This window comes from Eptatretus burgeri, chromosome 10 (genome assembly GCF_056783735.1).
Source record: "Eptatretus burgeri isolate ZD-2024b chromosome 10, Ebu_testis_v1, whole genome shotgun sequence".
NCBI lineage: Eukaryota > Metazoa > Chordata > Myxini > Myxiniformes > Myxinidae > Eptatretus > Eptatretus burgeri.
Genome location: NC_140970.1, coordinates 95,552,038 through 95,573,612, shown reverse-complemented (window position 1 = coordinate 95,573,612; position 21,575 = coordinate 95,552,038). Strand labels below are relative to the sequence as shown.

The following is a 21,575-nucleotide window of genomic DNA, read 5'->3' as shown; positions in this document are numbered from 1 at the left end:
GAACCTGGTCTTGGCTTAGTGGTGAGGGTGGTGGCTTGGGATCATCGGGGTCCTGAGTTCGAGCCCCGCTGGCCACGGAATTAACATCAGGGGGGTTGACTCAGCCTGTCATCCTTCCGAGGTTGGCAAAATGAGCACCAGTATACTGGTAATTATCCCTGCAGGGTCAAAGGCGAGTAAAGGGTTGGCGTCAGGCAGGGTATCCGGCCGTAAAAAATTGCCACAAGAAAGGGTACCATGATTGGAGCCCACAAAAAAGCTCATCCCTGCTCAGGGAAAATGACTTTAAAATGGTGTGATGATGACATGCTTTTAATCTGCTTTGTAGGCTGTCATTTATTCCATTTTGTTTTTAATTTGTACATGTTGATCAATTTGCAAGTGTAGGCTCACGGTGTAGAATTGCAATTTCCCAACTCATCTAATGGTGCGGTGAGGATAGCAGGTTCACAGACTGACAGAGAATCGAAGGGGAACAGGCAGACAACATATATTAATGCAGATGGGGGGTATGGAAGGTCAATGAATAGTTGAGAGGCAGGAAGGGAAGCAAAGAAAATAAGGAGGAAGTGGAGGGAGTCATCAACAGCAGAAGAGATCAGAGGTGAGTTAGTATGAGATAACAATGTGCAACACTCTTGAAAGACGAGCAAGAGTCACCAGACAACAGGTAGAGGGAATCAATCCCACAGACAAGGGAATAAAAGGATGAAAGAATGGAGGTTAGTTTCCAGGTTAGACTTTGGGGAGGGGGTGTGGGGTGTGGGAGGGGTGGGTTGAATGAAGAAAGATATGTCGGTTGGAGGAAGGCCAGAAGCGCACTGAGAGAAAACAGAGTTCACCAATCTGTGTGTGTTGACTGAGACAGATCCTGGAACTCAGCCTTCTGCCAAGAGATACTGATATTAGAAAAAGCCTTGAACATGGCCATCACCAGAAGAACAAGATGAGAGGCATCTTGCACCAGCCCAGAATAGCGATCCGTACTCCAGTTTTTTGAAAGAATGAAAACTTTGGACACTGCAATGAGCTCTGCAAAACCTTTAATGGACTAAGCTCTGCCAAATATACCGAAGCATCAGCCAGCCTTAGAGGCCAGTTGGGAGATATGGCCGTCCCAAAGTGTTTATAACATAGTGAGGCCGAGAAGCTCCAGAAACTGCACAAGGGATTGGCCAAAAAGGTAATAAATAAATAAATAAAACAAGAGTGTGCCAGGTTTTGGATATTGAATTAATAATTGGAGGCGTGAAGAGATTAACCGGTGAAGGAAAGAAAGCAGTCTGTTATGGAATTAATGTCAAGAGCGGACGAGATAAATAATGGATAGGAAGGAGATAGCGAAATTCAGGCCAGGCCAACACTGCTTTTCTGAACTGCCAAACATTGGTGGCTTGATGGCTCTGAAGGTCAGCAAGGGGACATCCACCAAGGACATGAACAAAGTCAAGAGAAGTGGAGCAATTGTTTTGTTATCTTTGCCTATTAGCTAATACACATCCGGCATTGTAAGCTGCACTTTGTTTGCAGGCACCTTTTATCCATGCCTTATGGTGAGTTATATTGTAACATTTCGCCGTTTGAAACTTACGTGCTCAATTTTTTCACTTATCACAGTGACCATCCACCATTCGAGTTACACTCGAGACTCAAATAATATTCATTGAGTGGGGCTGACCATACATCCCCCTGAGAAAGGAAGATTCAATATAAATCTTTTCTTAGAAGAAATGTAAAGGTAACATTGATAACTTTCTAAGATGAAGGCAAGTGACTGTCTGAAACCTAGAAATCTGAAGAAAAACAGGGAAGAAAGGATATATATATATATATATATATATATATATATATATATATATATATATATATATATATATATATATATATATATATTGTTACGGTTGTGGAAATTCACAGAACACCATTCAAGTTCCCCGAAGATCAGTTATGTCGATAAGTGCGTGTCCAGGTTAGATTTCCCCACCGATGTCTAAAGGGCATTATTCGTGTGCTAGACTGTTAATCTTGAGGTATGATTCTTTTCTATCTTTATTTTGAACAACATCTCCTCACCATCATCTCCACAAACAACGCCATCTTTTCACCAACAACAACCATTTCAACAAACGAACAACATCTCCTCACCACCATCTCCACGGCACCGCCATCTTTTCGCCGGCAACGGCGTCCACGAACGAGCGGCATCTCCGCCGAAAAAAACACGACGGCTTCCTCGTTGGAGCGAAAGCCGGTGATTCCTGCCACGTCCGCGTTTGACGGCAAGATCGGATCAGAATGACAAAAAGGGCGGAGCCAGCCAGGGGTGAAGGGTCGAAGGTAAAAGACCAAACACCACCCCCGAACCCGATAAAAGGCCGGGCTGAAACGCCGAGAAACCAGTACGGAGCTCTGGAGTTCGGAGCTGAGTCTGCAGTTTGGAGTGGAGCTCGGTTGTTGAGTGGGGCTCGGTCGTTGGAGTCCGGGGGAGTTTGGAGCCTGGAGTCCAGTCAAGCTTGCCCTGCAGTGCAGAGGTGTTGGGCGGTGGAGGCGGCAGCGAAGTCGCCAGCCGGAGAGAAGTTGCCAGCCAGCGACATAACGGTCCGAAGTGATCAGGCCCCGGGACGATCCGAGCGACGCTGAGGAGTGAGCGGGCTCTTAAAAGAGCATCAACTCCAAAAGAGCAAGGCCCGTTCACTCCTCTGAGGTGTCGTCGGCCAGGCCCGATCGACCAGGCCGCACGGCAAGGCCTGAACCAACTGAGCCACCGTTACACCAGCTGCCGCTTGGACAACCAAGTCAAACGGAGGGTCGCCGACCGAAAGACCCATCGAGTCATTTCCAGGGCGACAAGGCAACCTGCTCGGCCTCGTGGCGCTCCTTCGGTCTTCCAAGCTCCTAGGAACATTGAAGGCCTACGGGCCCAGTTCTCCCTTTTCTTTTCTGGGGTTTTTGCATGGAAGTCTGTGGCGCCTTGTCCGATAAGTAGAATTGTTGTTAAGTGCATGTAAATGAATATAGACAACGGCTGTAGGTCTTTTTTACTCGTGTCTTGTCCCTTACCCCCATTCATTGCCTTGCTTGCTTATGTGCATGTACAAATAAATGTCCGCATTGTTTGAATATACACATGCTCGTTGCGTCCCTTCCTCCAGTGAACTGCCATAATTGCGTTCGGAATAAATAACTGGTTTTTAATACCGATAAGCTAATCGGGTCCAATGGGGCTTGGCGATAATAAACCGCTCGGTAATCGCAAACGAAGCGAGCTACTTAAGCGGCGCGTTTCTGAGCAGGTCCCGTTGAGGTACAACCTCTCGGTAGTCTGTCCGCGTGAATAATTAGGTAAATCGACAATTCGGCGATCCACCCTGTAGCGCGGGCAGAGCATTGACAAGGTTGTGGTTTGGTTAAAAACACACCCGTAGCTGGATTTCGGCGTTGATCTGAAAGTTACGACTGGATTGCCACGGTCGGTGGGCATGCGGCCGCAATTAGCTAAAAGCGGTCGCCCGCACGCCGGAGTGGTGGGAATCTACAACACTGGTGTCAGCGAGCGGGATTCAAACCCCTCCGTCTCCGAACTAAATTGACGGGAATCGGATCAAGGGTGTGTAGAGCGACCCTCTGTTCCCATTAAATCCGAGCGTGGACATTTTTTATTACCGATACGCAAAATGGCAGCTCAAGGCGAGCAGGCGCAGGGTGGTTTAGATTTAGAACTGATAGAATCTATGGCTCAGGACGAAATCACCGTGCAGGACACTCTCATGCAGGTTGAACACACCCCACAACCAAACAAAGAGCTCATAATGGGCGCGGGGACAGCGGCGCGCGAACACCCTCAACAACAAATACCCTTCCCGGTCCCCAGCGGGTCCGCGTCCGATCGTGACGGATCGGCTTCGCAAAAGCCATCGGGCATGAGCCGGTTCGTGACAATGCAGCAGTTAGCGGATGTCATGGAACTTGCGATGAAGCGCAAGGATTGGAGTCTGGGAACAGTGGCGGATGATATAAAAATGCTCCTAGAGTTTGCAAACGGGACCAGGACTCTACCTGAAGAAAATACCGAGTCGAGGGGGAGTGTGGCGGCTGTTCGGACCGCGATGACGGGTGAGGAAGAAGTGACGGAGAAAATAATGACGATTGGACAAGAAGTGTGTGAACTCGGACAGAGGATGACGAGCGTCGCCGCCACAACAATTATCGGGGAAACTAAAAAACTCGGACACGAGGGGACAACGGAAGAGTTAAAGGAGGTGACGGGGACGCAGGAAATAAAAAAGACAAAAGATGAAACGGCAGAGACGAAAAGCGAGGAAGAAACTAATAAATACGAGGAGACGACGGAAATATAAACAGAGACAGAAACGCAGGAGGTAGAGGAGATGATAATAGAGATGATGGCAGGAATAATAATGGAGACGAAAGAGACAAAAGAGGAAACAGCAGAGACGAAAAGCGAGGAACAAACGGAAATAATAAACGAGGAGATGGAGACGTGGATAATAAAAGAAATAAAGGAAGAAACGGAGGTAATGAATGAGGTGACTGAGACGTGTATGAGACACGTAGAGATGAGGGAGACGCAGGAATTAAAAGAAATAACAGAGACATGGGAGATAGAGGAGATAGAGGGTGAATTAAATGAAACTAAAGACGAACACACACACACACACACACACATGGAGTTAGTGAGGGACAATGAGGGGGAGCTCGGGGAATGTTTGGTGGCCCGGTGCAAGCAGCAGGATAGCCTTCTTCAGGAAGGAGGGGAGGGAATATGCCCCCTTGAAGCGGATCGCGACCAGGTGAGTCCGGTCGTGCCGAACGAGGTAGAGCGGGCGAGTGCTGTGAACGGGTACACGCGGAGCTTGGGGGTATGGAGGCCCCGGGAGTGCTTGTGGTAGCGCGAATCCCCAGTGTGATTGTCCCGGTGTGTGTGTTTACGAGTGTGGCGAAATGCATGTTGAAACGCGCGCATAGTGTGGGTGAAAATGCAGTGTGTAAGAGAAACCGCGTGTGTGAGAGAAACCGCGTGTGTGAGAGAAACCGCGTGTGTGAGAGAGCGGTATGAAAGGGAGATGACGGTTGGTATGCGGAAACACGCAACCGCATGTCCGAGTGAGTGTCATGGTAAGGAGTAAGCATCATGGCACGCAGGAGTGCGTGCGTTGAATGGCGACGAAGACGCCGGAGTGGCAGGAATCTACAACAATATATACATATACATATACATGCAGAAATCCAGGAATGAAAGTGGCCTTATCTTCCACAGTTGTGTGTGTGTGTGTGTGTGTGTGTGTGTGTGTGTGTGTGTGTGTGTGTGTGTGTGTGTGTGTGTGTGTGTGTGTGTGTGTGTGTGTGTGTGCAGATATGGATATATATATATATATATACATGTTTTTTTTTAAAGAAAAAGAAGGTGCTTCCAACCAAAAGTAAAAAAAACTAGATCGACTCCGCTAATTTGAGCCAAAAAGCGAAAGCAGACTCGGTCTCAGGAAACATTTCGCCGGCTTCACAGCCGGGTACCTCAGCCACAATAGACCCCGAGCCTCGCACGTGTCCGGTTTTTATTTCGATACGACCACTCATTTCCGGTCACGTGCTGGTGCTCGAGGTCAAATGGAGTGGTATCTTTTTTATTTTATTTTGCAAAAGCAAAAAAAACCCCCCAAAATAATCATCAAATTACATCATTTATGAGGTGCTTTTTTGTTTGTTTGTTTTTACTTACACTGGAACTCAGCCTTCTGAGTTATAACCCCATATAAGGCCGTGGCATATATGGCCATCTTCATTCCTGGATTTCTGAATTTCTCCACTCACGTAATCAACGTGTTGCTATCAATGGAATCCTCTCCTCTCTCAGTGAAGTCTGGAGTTCCCCAAGGCACTTGGGCCCACTCTTATTCCTCATCAACATCCATAAATGACCTCTCCAATGTTCTGGAAAATCCTCTCTTCCTTTTTGCAGATGACTTGGCACTGTGTCCTGCAGTACCCCCATTCCATTGACAAGCCAATAGCAGCTGTATCATGCTTTGGAATTGATGAGCCGCTGAACTATGAAATGGATCATGTGCTTCAGACCTGGCAAATCTCCCACTCTCAGCCTTTCGCTCCAGTAGAATATATCTTGAGTTTTTCAATATCGCTCCAATATCTTGAGTTTTTCGGCTTCACCATCAGTCACAACCTGTACTGGTATCGCAAAGCTGGCTTCTGAAGTCAGCCTCAGGCAGGATATCCTCCTTAGTTTCAAGTCATTACTTTAACAATCAGAACTGCTCATAGCTGAAGGGAGTGCAACTCTTCTCTATGAGCTGGTGCCCCAGCATCGCATCTGTCTCTCTTGGAATATAAAGCTCTGTGGGCTGGCAGGATAGCTTAGAGGTACTCACACGTGCCTCGACGCTGTCTAGCCTGGGTTTGAATCCTGTCCCAGCTATAAACTCAGTCTGGTGTTTCACAAGTAGGGTGATTCATCAATGTGTGTGCCGTCCCTCGGATGGATGTTAAATGGGTGGCGCATCTGCCAGTATTAGTTGGTGAACATTAAAGATCCCACAATGTCCTTCGCGAAGAGGAGGTGAGCTTTCGCCAACACCATGAACAAATTCCAAATGCATACGAAGGAAGAAGAAGAAGAAGAAGAAGAAGAAGAAGAAGAAGAAGAAGAAGAAGAAGAAGAAGAAGAAGAAGAAGAAGATTTAAAGCTCTCAACATTATTGGAATCAATGAGGTCAACACACAAAGCCTGTTGGCTTCACAAATCTATATGCCTATATGCTTCATACAGCATCAATAACTCAAATGACACACAAAATTAACTAATCCCCTGACCTCATAACTCTCTTCTGCTGGGAATCAAACCCAAGCAAGATGGTTACAGAGGCAAACACATTACTGAGCTATCTTGCCAGCCAACCGTATACTGAACGATAATGGTAATACATTATTCCTTATTAAACATTTACCTTGTTCACAACAAAGATTGCACATTAACAAAAGAATGCATTGGGAGATTGTTGTCTTGTTTAGATATTCCAATCTCGTGTTTTCACTTTCGCCTGTTAATTTGTTTCAGACGTTCAGCTTCTGGGTGGGTAAGTAAGCATGTTTTCACTCAGTTCTTGCATGTTCCTGCACCAATTCCTGACTCCTGCCCACTCCACTTGCTCAAACTTGGTGGAACCATCTGCACACGCGTGTCTTACTTGTCCATTCACTGTCAGAATGGCACAGTAGAGAATCATTTTGATCACATCATGCCAGTGATCGAAAGACCTTCCTTTCATGTAAATCGAATGTAATTTAGATGTTTGATTACCTCTATTTTCCTGAAAATTACTCCATCCATGAGTGCACAATCTTACATGGCTTCTATCATTCAATGAAACTTCGTCTCTTCATTAACTCACTTAAATGTTTAGCTCAAACCTAACATCTACACCCCATTGACTTAACTAACATTCAACATTCACGTTCCATTCTACTTTTGACACATATTGACAGGGTCTATTTGGATGTAGTAGTGATGACCTAAAATATTGAATGGTAGCTGGCACAAGATACCACCGGATCTTTCATGCCCAAATTATTATTTTTCCTGCAATTGTTTTGTTTTTTCAATCTGCAGAAGTTGAAGCTAACGAGTGAAATGACAGAGTGGCGGGTTAACATATTGATAGAGGGATGGAGGGGACCAAAAATTTCACAGATACATGAAGGGGAGTGGCAGGGAGGAAAAGATGTAGGGTACCATTAAGAGTAGAAGAGCTTGGGACGTAGTATGGGAGAAACCAGAAGGTGGTGATGGGATAAGGCAAGTTAACTTTTAATCGGTATATGGTTTGTCAAGTAAGAGATAACCTACCAGTCTGAAACTGTCACCAGTTGATACAAATCCTCTTGACCAGATTTGTTTTGTTTTTTCAAAGCACCACACCAATGACATCATCTCAAGATGCCATTACCGTTTCAATAAGTCAGGATAATTTACCGAAGTAAACACAAGTTGGATTTTTACATTAGAATGCAAGGCAATACTACACACATGCTTGGATATCACTGTCATGAAACTGCCACACACACTGCTTGAAGTTAAAAAAAAAAAGAAAAGTAAAAAAAAGGATGATGTTGGTTGACATAGTCCTGTAATAAAGTTTTCAGCACTTGCTACTCGCTGCAAAGATGACGCAAATGCGAGCAGGATGAGTGAACAGAAACATCATTCGACTGTTGACCTGAATGTCGGTTCTGTTGCACACTTCCTACAGAAAGCTCAACCAAGCCAAGAAGCGACAACATGAACTTTTGATAACGCATGATGGACTACGCACCAAGTTATTCATCATGAAGATGCACCTAGGAGACTTGCAAGAACGTCATGAGAGACAGAAACAGCACTTGATGTGCTTGTCCACCGCAAGCAATCGTGCCGAGTCTGAACTGCCAAAACTGCGCAAAGTTTACGCAGCTGCTGTGTCTCAGCGTGACAAGATGTGAGTTCCCTGCAAGAAGGGGCATATTTGTACGTTACTGAAGAATATCCAATATTTACTTGCATTTAACCTTTGGAACATTAAATATCATTGTGTAAAATTATGTAACTCAATTACAACTGTTCAAGACTTTGATTACCTATCTTTTCCCATGGTCAAACACGAAAAGTAGTTGTCTCTTGAACTTCTAGGCCTCATCATCAAACATGACGTCTCGTATGCTACCCATATCGCAAAGCTTTTTTATTTTTTATTTTTATATAAACACACAACGCACAGCAAGGCGGGGGGAGGGGTATGAGACAAGAGGGGCGGGAGTGGGAAGGACAAAACAGTGGGGAACAGAGACATTAGGAGATCTGTGGAAGGGAGAGGGATGGGGTGGGTAACATGGGGAATACAAGATGGGCATTACAGGGACTTTCAGGAAGGAAAGCAGGGAATTTGAAGGAGATGGGTTTGGGGTGGATTAACGGGGGTAGAAAAGATCGAGGATTTGGATGGGGGACGATAAGAGGTGGTATGAACAGCTGTTTTGAAGGCCTGGAGGGAAGAATGGGATTGAATAGAGTGAGGAAGTTTATTCCAAAGGCGGGAAAAAAGAGGAATGAAAGAGTGAAGATGAGCAGTGATTCGTGATTTTGGTAGTTTTACCAGAAGGGGGTTGCTGGCGGATCTTGAGCGCCTTGCGGAAATATGTTGGGGACAAATCGCAGAAGCAGCCGGGGGGGGGGGGGGGGAGGGGAAGGCGAGACCGGAGAGGAGACGGTAGAAGACAGAAAGACCACCAACCTGCCTGCGGTGAGAGAGTGAGAGGCCCAAAGACTCAGCCTCATCACGGGAGGTGCCAATGATCTGAAATGCCTTGGTTTCCACAGCGTGAAGCCGAGAAAGGTTGAAGGCAGGAGCACCAGCCCAGAGAGGAGAGCAGTACTCCATAAGGCTGCGGACGAAAGCTTTGTATATGTCAGGAGCTCAGGTGGGCCGAGGAAGGACTTTGCACGACGGAGGATTCCCAGTCGGCGACTGGCTTTGGGGGCGAGGTTGGAAATGTGGCTTTCCCAGGAAAGATCATTGCAGATAGTGAGACCCAGAAGCTTGAAAGAAAGGACTTCTTCCAGAGGATTGTTGAGAAAATGGATTGGGGGGGGGGGGGGAGGTTCCAAATAGTCCTTTTGGAGAGACATCGTGAGAGTGTGAGATTAGTCCAGATTGAAAGACATGTTCCACATGTTGGACCAGTTTGTGATTTTATCCAGATCTGCAGTGAGCAAAGAAGCTGCTGCTTGCCGGTCTGAGGGATGACAGAGGGTACAGCATAGGGTGGAGTCATCAGCAAAGAGATAAAGAGGATTTTCCAGAGAGTCGGAGAGATCATTGATGAAAACCAGAAAAAGAACAGGGCCCAGAACGCTACCTTGAGGAACTCCAGCCTGGACAGGAAGAGGGGATGAAAGAACTCCATTTAGGGCCACATGTTGACTGTGACAGGAGAGGAAGTCTGTGAGTCATGAGTTGAGATGGCCTTGGATACCATAGGAAGAGAGATTGGTGAGCAGGGCAACATGCCAAACCGTGTCAAAAGCACACAATATGTCTTGGGATATGGCTCTGATTTCATGTCCGGCATGAGGACCTCCATCCATTGTTGGGAGGGCAGAAGCAGCATATCCAGGGTAGAGTGACCTGGTCTGTATCGAAATGGATTATCGGAAATCAAGCCATTGGAGAAGAGGAAGGATTTAATGTCTGAAGCGATGATGGATTCCATAACCTTGCTGATGATTGGGAGAAGGCTGATTGGTCTGTTGTTGCAGGGATCTGTTTTGGCTGCTGCTTTGTTTTGGAAGGAACTTGAGCCGGTTGTTCGGCTCGAGCTGCGAGTGGAGGCTTCTTCCTCTTCTTACTCCTCTTGGTTCGTGGAGCTTTTCGTTCTCCATTTTGTTTCCCGGCTTGGTGCGACGCGTTGGCCTCTTCTTGGAGTTGGGTCCTCGGGGAAGCGACGATCGACAGGAAGGATCGGCGCCTCATCTCACCGGCACATGTTGAGAAGCATGGGAGGATTCACGGGAGCTCGGGAAGGATCGCGGCGATTGGATCCAGCTCGCTCTCGCTGGAGCCCGGGTCCGGAGAAGTTGAAGACCACACGAGGTGGAAAGGTTCGAGTCAAGCTCTGAGTTTCAGCTCACCTGTCCTCTGAGCTGGAGCTCGTGATTAAAGGCCTCAGCCACCGTTTCTTGTGTGTGTGTGTGTGTGTGTGTGTGTGTGTGCGCGCGCGCGTACGTGTGTCCGTGGGCCCGTCTAATAAGTAGGAACTGCTGTTAAGTGTAAATGACTGTACATAATAAGTAGACGGTTGCAGTTCTTTTGTTGCTTGTATAATTGCATACGTGTTTTGCCTTATTTAATTGCATACGTGTTTCATTATAATAAATGTCCTTGTGTGAATGTAAACCTGCTCGTTTCGTCCATTCCCTCATTGACTGAACATTTCGTGTGTTGGGAATTTGAAAGCCGTTGGTTTGCCGTAATAGGGGGACATTTGGACCGACGGTTCTCGGCGATTACGCCGCTCGGAATCGCGCACGGACAAGCTCACCTCGGCGGTTTGTTCCGTACGAGATCCGTCGAGGGTGGAATACCCCGGTAGTTGGATCACGTGGGTATTTAGGTACATTGAAGATTGGCAATCGACCCTACCCCACGTGATCTGCCGATTGGCGTATTTCGGTTCTTGTTCAAGGATCCGTCGCTCGGAGTTATCCGAGCGGCGATCTATATTCCGGGCGATCGTTCGGGCTGACTCGACTTGCGGCTCCGTTCAGAGCGGTCGGTTGGCGGCCGACCCCCGGCCTGTAACAATATGTACTGTTTTGACTTCACAAATATTGAGTCTCTGAAAAAGGTGCACCAACAAAATTTATTTCATTTGGACTTCATTGCATCCCTAGTACACATATTAAATGAATGGCAAGCGTCTAGTATAAACAGGCGAGCATTGGGTGGCTTTGACACCATCTTAAGTTGAAATTAAAAATTTTTTAAAAAATCATTTGTTAATTTCAACTTCACGACACCAATAGTATACCCCAAAGGAACGTCCATGCCAAATATCAGCATCCCAGTACACATATTAATGAATGGCAAGCTTCTAAATAACTTGCACCAAAAACTTTAACGTTGATGTGCTACAAAAAAGTTAAGTTCAAAACAGGTCAAACATTTTCAACATTTGAAATTATTTTTTTAATTTCAACTTCACTACATCAATAATATACCCCAAAGGAACCTCCATGCCAAATATCAGCATCCTAGTACACATATTAAATGAATGGCAAGCTTCTAAATAAGTTGCACCAAAAACTTTAACATTTTCACGCTCACGCTGATGCTGACGCTCACGATCACGCTGACGCTCACGCCGAGGGTATCGCTATAGCTCTCTGTTCTTCGAACAGGCAAACGAAAAACGGAACGAAGAATAATAGCAAAAACAACCAGAGTGGTGTCAAAGCCACCCAATGCTCGCCTGTTTATACATTTATCGTTTTTCGTTTTAAAAAGACGAGTCTAATAATATTTTTTATAAAGCATTGCAGTGAAGTCTGATCTAAATAATTTTAAAGCAATATATGTATTTGTATATTGTAATCAGTAAAAAATAGTGTGGTCGATAAAAACATTTGAAAGGAAATAACTTCCACCAAAAACTTTAACATTTTCACGCTCACGCTGACTCTTACACCAGGGGTATCGCTATAGCTCTCTGTTCTTCGAACAGGCGAGCTAAAAATCTGAACAAAAACAATCGGGTATCACAGCCTGTAAGATAGGTACCACAGCCTTATAATATTATTTGGATACCCTGTAAGGCATGTATAATATAACATGTTGGAAGCTATAACAATAACCCTAATAATATAACATGTTCCCTTTCAAGGAACTTCAATGCAGGAGGCCACAGCACTCAATAAAGGCTGATCTGGTGTTGTGAACTTCTGGTAGTTTGTCCTTTTAAATTAATCTATCCTTTCAAATGCAGAGCATCAAGCAACATAGCACTGCATACCATTTCAAAGTCCTTGGTATGACTCTGCTGGGGTTCAAACCACCAACCTCCCAGGTTCCAACCACCGACATCCCAGACTCAGAGTGGACACTCTAACCATTACGCCAACAAGTCTGGGTTCCACTGCCTCTAACTTAGTTTAGCTCCCATTGGTCACTTAGTCCTCTGACCCTTCCCAACAACTGCAAAATGTATGCATTCTTCCAAGACCCCCTCTTGGTTAGATTTCCAAAATCCAGGGTGACTGCAAACCTCAACTATTTTAATCCTCGTTTCTCTCATGTATGGAACCACGTTTCAGAGGCTGTGCTATCCCACACTTCCTCCAGAGTGCACTGCCATCTCATGTCATCTCTATCCCCACCTTTATGCACAACCTTTATTCCTCCTGTGGAAGAAAAATAATTATATTAATGTACTCTCAATTATAATGGTTGCTGGTGCTTCATAAATTTAATTTTTATGCTATAAGTCGAATTGGCTGTCAGTTATGCTTCCCTTTCCCCAAGAGTCTTTTGACCTAAATGTTGATAAAAGGAATGTCTTGCTATTATATGGAACATAGTGACCTGGTTGATAACACTGCAACTTTTTCCATGAATCTTTCACCTAGTGGACACGTAATGCAGTTGGAGTTATTTTGCCTAATGCTTATCAGCCCCCTCCACTTCCACAAAAGCATATAAATGCCAGGAAACGTAATCTTAGCTTCGTGCAAATCATTGTGGATGTTTATCATCTCAGTGGTTTGGACTCCGTGGTACATAGGATTAAAATAAAGGTTCTTTGATGAAATGTACTCTCGTTGTGGACAGTGTATTGATTAAAGTTTTATTTTTGAGTAACAGGATTTACATCGAGTCAGTTAACAACAAAATTCCACAACACTCCCATCAACCCTTCCAAAACAAAATCTCTTGCTTGCAGGTTGCAATGCTTCCTTCCCACCTCTCTTCTCTCTTTTCCTCTTTGATAATCCTTTTGCTGGTTTTGACCAAGAGTTGCCCCACTGCCATACTATCAGTTCATACACTCTATCTCCTTGTTTTACCATGCTCCTAGATCCTGTAGAGAAAATCAATAATATACAAAGGTTGAAATACTCACAAAATCATTTGATTTTTGCACATGACATGTGAATGGCTTCATATCATGTAACATTTTATTGTTTAGTTCACAAAAAACATTTCAGTGTTATTACCTCAAAATATTACATGTATGTGCAACAATGCCACAGAAATCAAATGCTCATTCAACGAGACCAGGAAATGTCCAGTCTGGCAGAGCATGTGACCCTTCAGCAGGACCTGGTGAGGCGTGCAGACATCGAGTTGCTTTCGCTCGATGAAAAGCAACATTTACTCACACTGAGTCGTGTTGAAAAATGCCGACAGCTGCACCGACTGCATGCACTGCGCCCAGCATACTGGAGCATGCGCAGTCAGGTTGCTCTCTTGCAAATCGAGGTGGGATTTGTAAAATTACCAGCCGACATATTCAAATGCAATTGTCCAACTCATGGATGTGAGTGAATATATAATGCGAGTCAAATGTTTCTTAAATCGTTCGTATATTACATATTTTAAGGTGATAAACATCTGTGCCAACTCCTTTTTACGTCAGAGATTGAGGCTAATTAAAGAGCTATGTGGCCTGGATTTTGGAAGTCCACCAAGGAGGGAGTTATTTACTGGAGGAATGCGTGCATCCTGGAGTGGACTGGGAGGGTCGGAGGGCTGAGAGACCAGAGGGGAGCTGGTAAAATTCCAATACAGTGATATTGAGAGATTCAGATTCCACAAGAGAGAGAGAGAGAGAGAGAGAGAGAGAGAGAGAGAGAGAGAGAGAGAGAGAGAGAGAGAGAGAGAGAGAGAGAGAGAGAGAGAGAGAGAGAGAGAGAGAGAGAGAGAGAGAGAGAGAGAGAGAGAGAGAGAGAGAGAGAGAGAGAGAGAGAGAGAGAGAGAGAGAGAGAGAGAGAGAGAGAGAGAGAGAGAGAGAGAGAGAGAGAGAGAGAGAGAGAGAGAGAGAGAGAGAGGTAGAGAGAGAGAGGAATAGAGAGAGAGGTGTAGAGAGAGAGGTATAGAGAGAGAGAGAGGTATAGAGAGAGAGGGGTATAGAGAGAGAGAGAGAGAGAGAGAGAGAGAGAGAGAGAGAGAGAGAGAGAGAGCGAGAGAGAGAGAGAGAGAGAGAGAGGGAGGCATAGAGATAGAGAGGTATAGAGAGAGAGGTATAGAGATAGAGAGGTATAGAGAGAGAGGTAGAGATAGAGATAGAGATAGAGAAAGAGAGAGAGAGGTGTATAGAGAGAGAGGTGTATAGAGAGAGAGGTGTATTGAGAGAGAGGTGTTTTGAGAGAGAGAGAGAGAGAGAGAGAGAGAGAGAGAGAGAGAGAGAGAGAGAGAGAGAGAGAGAGAGAGAGAGACAGAGAGAGGTAGAGATAGAGATAGAGATAGAGAAAGAGAGAGAGAGAGGTGTATAGAGAGAGAGGTGTATAGAGAGAGAGGTGTATAGAGAGAGAGGTGTATAGAGAGAGAGGTGTATAGAGAGAGAGGTGTATAGAGAGAGAGGTGTTTTGAGAGAGAGAGAGAGAGAGAGAGAGAGAGAGAGAGAGAGAGAGAGAGAGAGAGAGAGAGAGAGAGAGAGAGAGAGAGAGAGAGAGAGAGATATGATTGAGATGATTGCCAGCCCATAGAAGACAACAGCACCCCATTTATCTCTGGACAAATGCCTTGCCAAATGTGTGTTGCTCTAATCTGTTTTTAAAGGAAAAAAAATGAATGATTGAGAATGCCTAGTCTGTTCAGGAGAAATCATGGGTGATGGTGTGGCCTGGAAGTTCAAGAGACTGAACCTCTTCATGTGGTTGATCATGGAAATAGATAAGTTCATTTGATGTGTGGTCTCGACAGTGAAGCAGAAACATGCCTAAAGGTGTGACCTGGACGGAGTCCAAAATGTTGGTCAGAGATGAAGCTTTTTGAAAACAGGAAATACTTGCCATGTGCAGTAATCATGGATTACATGACTCTCCTTATAAATAGAAGTAAATTTACTCATTTGTAGTTGATAGGACAATGGAACATGGGAAGAGTGGTTGGCAGAGGGATTGATGTTTGCCTGCATTTGCTTTTAGCATTCTCTGCATCTTGTAGTTACAGTGGTGAAAGCACGTAACAACAATGGCGAGGAAAGCAAGATGGACAAAAGAGATGATGTTGATGGATAAGAATGTAAAAGGTGGAATAAAATGCCCAATGTTATTTTTTTGTTAAATGTGTAATAAAACTCTTTTTGAGAGAGGGTGCAAACCGACAAAAATAGACATCGGACATTGCTGTCGGTTTGTACCCTCTCTCCCAAAATGCTATTTTGTCTTTCATTTGCACTTAAAAAAAATCCTGCCAATTTTAATTGCCTCTGCTTACACAGCAGGAGTTGGTACAGTTATATGTTCCGTTGCTGTTGGTTCTGTCTGATGAGTTATTTTCTCATAAAGCGTGCAATGTGAATGCAGCTCGCAAGGTGCCAAGATCATCGTAGAATGCTTGAACAGCGTGCTGAGAATCCAGAGGCCACAGGACGGGCACGCCTATTGCCTGGTTGCGATCCCACCCATCAGCAGCTCACTAAGATGGTTCAGCAGGTACTGATCAGAATAAATGTGGACAGACGACCAAATCCGTCCATCTTGGAAAGTGATTGTGAAGCTTTCAAATTCAACTGCTCTGCTATATCTAACTCTTCATTGTTTTACTTTTTTACAATTGAAGTATTAGTACGTTTGGTTTAATCACTCATATTGCTACTTACAACACCAGCTGCAAATAACCAGCCAACAATGATTACCATGGTAATCGATTTTTTTATTGTTTAAAATCGTTTGCATTATATTCACGTATATGCAGAATAAGTCCTTTCTAAAGTATGCATTTGAAGTGAGGTTGACTGATCAAAAAAACAATCCAAATGTATAACTACTCAGGGCAGGGCAGTGGTGGCATTGTAAGGGTTCACGTTACATACTCAAATGTATGGTTTTGTATTTCAAATAACACCATTATCATTGCAATCGTTTTATCGAAAAGGTTTGACACAAAAGGTACGCGTTGAGATTTACCGTATTTATTCAAAATTGTTTTTGAGCCATGCCTTGCCTTCAACTTCACCCCAACGCTTCATGCATAGGCTTGGCAGGATTCGATTTTTCCAGTAAATGACGATTAAACGTCTATTTCAGGTCACTCACAGACCAACGAAAGAAATTTCCACTATTAAATGCTGACATTTTTTTTTTATCAAGGAGACATCATAAAATTATGGTTAACAACTTGTTATAGTTACATTAATTTGTAAAAAAAAACAAAAAAAAAACATCACAGGTATTTACCTCTGCGATAAGAGCCAGTTCTGGAGCATTCAGAGTACGGTAGTGTGTCGGGTTCGACTTGAGAAAGAGCATGCAACATTGATTTTTTGTGGGTGATCAAACAGCAATCATTATACCAGAGGTCTTTTTGCCCATCACACTGTAATGATTAGGTAATCATGAATTGTTAATCGATAAAAATCGAAAAAAAAAAGGTTTAAAAAAAATAAACCGGTTTTATCCATCAAAATAATATTGAAAAATAAAAAGATTCGAAATCCGCCAAGACGAATGCATCACCTTGAAGTATAACTAATTTGGCAACTGCAACTAGTGTCGGCATCAGTATCTAACATTTCCTTGACACACCACATTCATTAATATTACAAACCATAACATCCCTTTCGCGAATGGCATTACATAACCACACAAACCCTGACCAGGTCTACCATAAACCTGGAAATAACTAAGGATACGAATAAGGAAAGTATTAATTCAAGAAAGGAATGAACTCAATCAGGAAATGTGACATACTTGTATAGTAAACGTTCATCGGACAGTTTGTTTGCAAGAGATGAATGCAAAACGTTTAAGAATTCATCAAAATCACGAAAAGAAAACCATGTTGATGAGAGTTGTCAAATGACAGTCTGCATTGTTGAGTTGTGATGTGCATGACACATTCAATGGCACGTGTGTTTTGACAGTTGGAACGACAACTTGTCGGGAAAGAAGAAAAAGTTCTGCAAGTGTGTGTATCCATCAAGCAGCTTGACGAGCACATTGCAGAGGCCCGTGGTCATGTTGAGAACACTCGCAATGAGAAGATCACCTTGGGCCAAAAGGTGCCAACTTTTCAACATATCGGGATCCCAAATAATTTGTACATCACAGAATACAAACACCACATCATGGTACATTGCCTGGTACAAACAAGCCATGATGATGCATTGCATAGTCCAAACAGATCATCATGGTACGATTATAGCCCTTTCTGATCAATAGAACGGTACCAACAACATCATGATATATCATATCATACAAATAGCCAATCATGATATATACAATAGTACAAATAGCCCATCATGATGTATCACATAGTACAAATAGCCCATCATGATATATCATATCATACAAGTAGCCAATCATGGAATATCAAATAGTACAATTAGCCCATCATGATATATCATATTACACAAGTAGCCAATCATGGCATATCAAATAGTACAAACAGCCCATCATGATCTATCTCATAGTACAACTAGCCCATCATGATATACCACATAGTGATATATACCATTCCTTGTCAAAGTGGCCATCTCTCTGGCTATTATCAGAGAACCACCTCACCGCCGTCGAGTCTGGCATTTCACTAAAGCCGACTGGCAGGGTGTCCATGCAGCCATCAAACTTAAAGACTTGTCTCCCATCGCTACTTTCTCAAACATCAACTCATCCTGGGAATTCTTTCAAAGAAACTTGCTCTCCCTCATGCACAGATTTATCCCCTCTCGTCTTCAGTTGTCTGACCCTTCCTCCCGCCCTTGGTTTACTGAAGCTTGTGGCGAGGCAGTTGTCCTGAAACAACTTGCCTTTGCCTCATGGAAAGCAAACCCAACTGAGGGCAATCTCAGTTTCTTCCACAAAGCTCGGAACAAGTGTGTATCTACCCTCATGAGAGCCAGAAAACAACATCTTTCTCATCTCAAGTCTGAACTCTCAAACCTCTCTCCCTCCTCAAAATCCTGGTGTCGTCTAATCAAATTTGTTTCTGGTGTATGTTCCCCCTTCATCCCCTCCCTTACCTCAAATGGCCGCACTGCTGACACCGCACGTGAAAAAGCTGAATGCCTAAACTCGGTGTTTGCAGCTAAATCTTGTGTCCAAAACCCATCACTTTCTCTACCCAGTCGCACCCAACTGTCCCTGGACTCTGTGTCCTTTTCTCCTGACAAGGTGGAGAGCTTGCTGTCAAACCTCAACTCAGATTCTGCAACCGGTCCAGACTGCATCAGCCCACGTGTCATCAAAGCCTGCTCTTCTGCTCTTGCTCACCCTCTCTCTGTTCTATTCGCCCTCTCATTTGCTCAAGGTCATCTGCCATCTGCTTGGAAATCTGCAAACATCACTGCCCTGCATAAAAAAGGTGCAAAAACAGATCCCTGCAACTACAGACCAATCAGCCTTCTCCCAATCATCAGCAAGGTTATGGAATCAATCATCGCTTCAGACATGAAATCCTTCCTCTTCTCCAATGGCTTGATTTCTGATCATCAATTTGGTTTCAGACCAGGTCACTCTACCCTGAATATGCTGCTTCTGCTCTCCCAACAATGGATGGAGGTCCTCAATGCCAGACAGGAAATCCGAGCTGTATCCCTGGACATATCACGTGCTTTTGACACAGTCTGGCACCCTGCCTTACTCACCAAACTCTCTTCCCATGGTATCCAAGGCCATCTCCACTCATGGCTCGCAGACTTCCTCTCCTGTCGCAGTCAACGTGTGGCACTAAATGGAGTTCTTTCATCCCCTCTTCCTGTCCAGGCTGGAGTTCCTCAATATATTGTTCTGGGCCCTGTTCTTTTTCTGGTTTTCATCAATGATCTCTCCGACTCTCTGGAAAATCCTTTATATCTCTTTGCTGATGACTCCACCCTCTGCCGTACCATCTGTCATCCTTCAGACCAGCAAGCAGCAGCTTCTTCGCTCACTGCAGATCTGGATAAAATCACAAACTGGTCCAATACGTGGAACATGTCTTTCAATCCGGTCAAATCTCACACTCTCACTATGTCTGTTCGAAAGGACCGTTTAGAAAACCCCCCCATCCACTTTCTCAACAATCCTCTGGAAGAAGTCCTTTCTTTCAAGCTTCTGGGTCTCACTATCTGCCATGACCTTTCCTGGGAAAGCCACATTTCAAACCTCGCCTCCAAAGGCAGCCGCCGACTGGGAATCCTCCGTCGTGCAAAGTCCTTCCTCGGCCCACCTGAGCTCCTGACCACTTACAAAGCTTTTGTCCACAGCCTGATGGAGTACTGCTCTCCCCTCTGGGCTGGTGCTCCTGCCTCCCACCTTTCTCGGCTTCACGCTGTAGAAACCAGGGCATTTAGGATCATCGGCATCTCCCGCAATGAGGCTGAGTCTTTGGGCCTCTCACTCAATCACCGCAGGTTGGTCGGTGGTCTTTCTGTCTTCCACCGTCTCCTCTCCAGCCTTGCCCCCCTGCTCTCTCTGCGATTTGTCCCCACCACATTTCCACAGGGCGCTCAATGTCTGCCAACAACCCCCTTCTGGTAAAACTACCAAAATCACGAATCACTGCTCACCTTCACTCTTTCATTCCTCTTTTTCCCCACCTTTGGAATAAACTCCCTCACTCTATTCATTCCCATTCTTCCCTCCAGGCCTTCAAAACAGCTGTTCACCACCACCTCTTGTCATCCCCATCCAAATCCTCAATCTTTTCTACCCCCGATAATCCACCCAAGCCCACTTCCTTCAAATTCCCTGCTTTCCTACCTGAAAGTCCCTGTAATGTCCATCTTCTATTCCCCATGTTCCCCGTCCCATCCCTCTCCCTTCCACAGATCTCCTAATGTGTCTTCCCACTGTTTTGTCCCTCCCACTCCCGCCCCTCTTGTCCCATGCCCCTTTGCTGTGTGTTGTGTGTTAGCTCTCATACGAGCCTCGACAAGGTATACAAAAAACAAAAAAAAGTACAAATAGCCGATCATGATATGTCATATAGTACAAATAGTTCATCAGGATATATCACATAGTGCAAATAGCCCATCATGATATATTGTATAGTACAAATAGCCCATCATGATATATCACATAGTACAAATAGCCCATCATTTGTCATCTATCTATAATTCCAGCAATCTCTGTGTGTGTCTGTCTGTGTGTCTGTATGCGACCGCCGTTTCTCGACGACCACTGGTCCGATCTGATTGAAACTTGCCAGGAATATTGCTGGGGACCCGCAGATGTGCCTTTTCAAGGTTTGATATTAATCGGACGAGCGGTTCCCAAGTTACGGCCATTTATCTGTCAGCCAATGACAAGACACGGTGCTATTACGTCACGAATGACGTCACAATTAATATTTATTTATTTATTTTTACATGCTTGATGTTACAATTCTTCTTCTTCGTTTGGTATGACGTCACAATCGACGCTGGGGACCTGAGTATGTGCCTTTTCAAGGTTTGATATCGTTCTTCATCCGTTACAGCTGTTTCCCAAGTGTTTCCCAAGGTTTGAAAGCTGTTTTTTCCCGAGGTTTGAATTAATTGTTCAAATTATTAATTAATCCCAAGGTTTGAATTTTCCCAAGGGAAACAGCTGTTTCCCAAGGGTTTGAAAGCTGTTTTTTCCCAAGGTTTGAATTAATTGTTGTGCCTGGAAGACATTTGTGAATACATTTACAGAGAGAGGGGCAAGAGAGGAGGGGGAGAGAGGGGGGAGAGAGGAAGGGGCAAGAGATGGGGGTGAGAGAGGGGGCGAGAGAGGGGAGGGAGAGAGGGGGTGAGAAAGAGGGGCGTCACAATTCAAGACAGGGGGAGAGAGGAGGGGCGAGAGGGGGACGGGTGAGGGGGGTGAGAGTGGGGTGAGAGAGGAG

At 44.7% G+C, this 21,575-nt stretch overlaps 1 protein-coding gene and 1 long non-coding RNA gene across 6 annotated transcripts in view; one reads left to right on the top strand and one right to left on the bottom strand.

The window, feature by feature from the left end:
• Positions 1-21,575, bottom strand: part of LOC147019177 (uncharacterized) — a 68,748-nt gene that overhangs the window by 15,972 nt on the left and 31,201 nt on the right. Inside the window, exon 4 of the long non-coding RNA XR_015062668.1 lies at positions 8,349-8,519. This is a non-coding gene — a long non-coding RNA (uncharacterized LOC147019177). The remainder of the gene's footprint in view (positions 1-8,348; positions 8,520-21,575) is intronic.
• CCDC146 (coiled-coil domain containing 146) overlaps positions 1-21,575 on the top strand; it is a 100,867-nt gene that overhangs the window by 54,593 nt on the left and 24,699 nt on the right. For 4 of the 5 annotated variants that reach the window (XR_015062667.1, XM_085899511.1, XM_085899512.1 and 1 more), the window contains 4 exons: positions 8,286-8,510; positions 13,817-14,045; positions 16,094-16,222; positions 17,653-17,790. Coding sequence is in view for 4 of the 5 variants with exons in the window: in XM_085899511.1 (XP_085755637.1) it covers positions 8,286-8,510; positions 13,817-14,045; positions 16,094-16,222; positions 17,653-17,790 (721 nt within the window). In the remaining variant the exon portion in view is untranslated. The remainder of the gene's footprint in view (positions 1-8,285; positions 8,511-13,816; positions 14,046-16,093; positions 16,223-17,652; positions 17,791-21,575) is intronic. The other variant, XM_085899513.1, reaches the window with a different exon arrangement.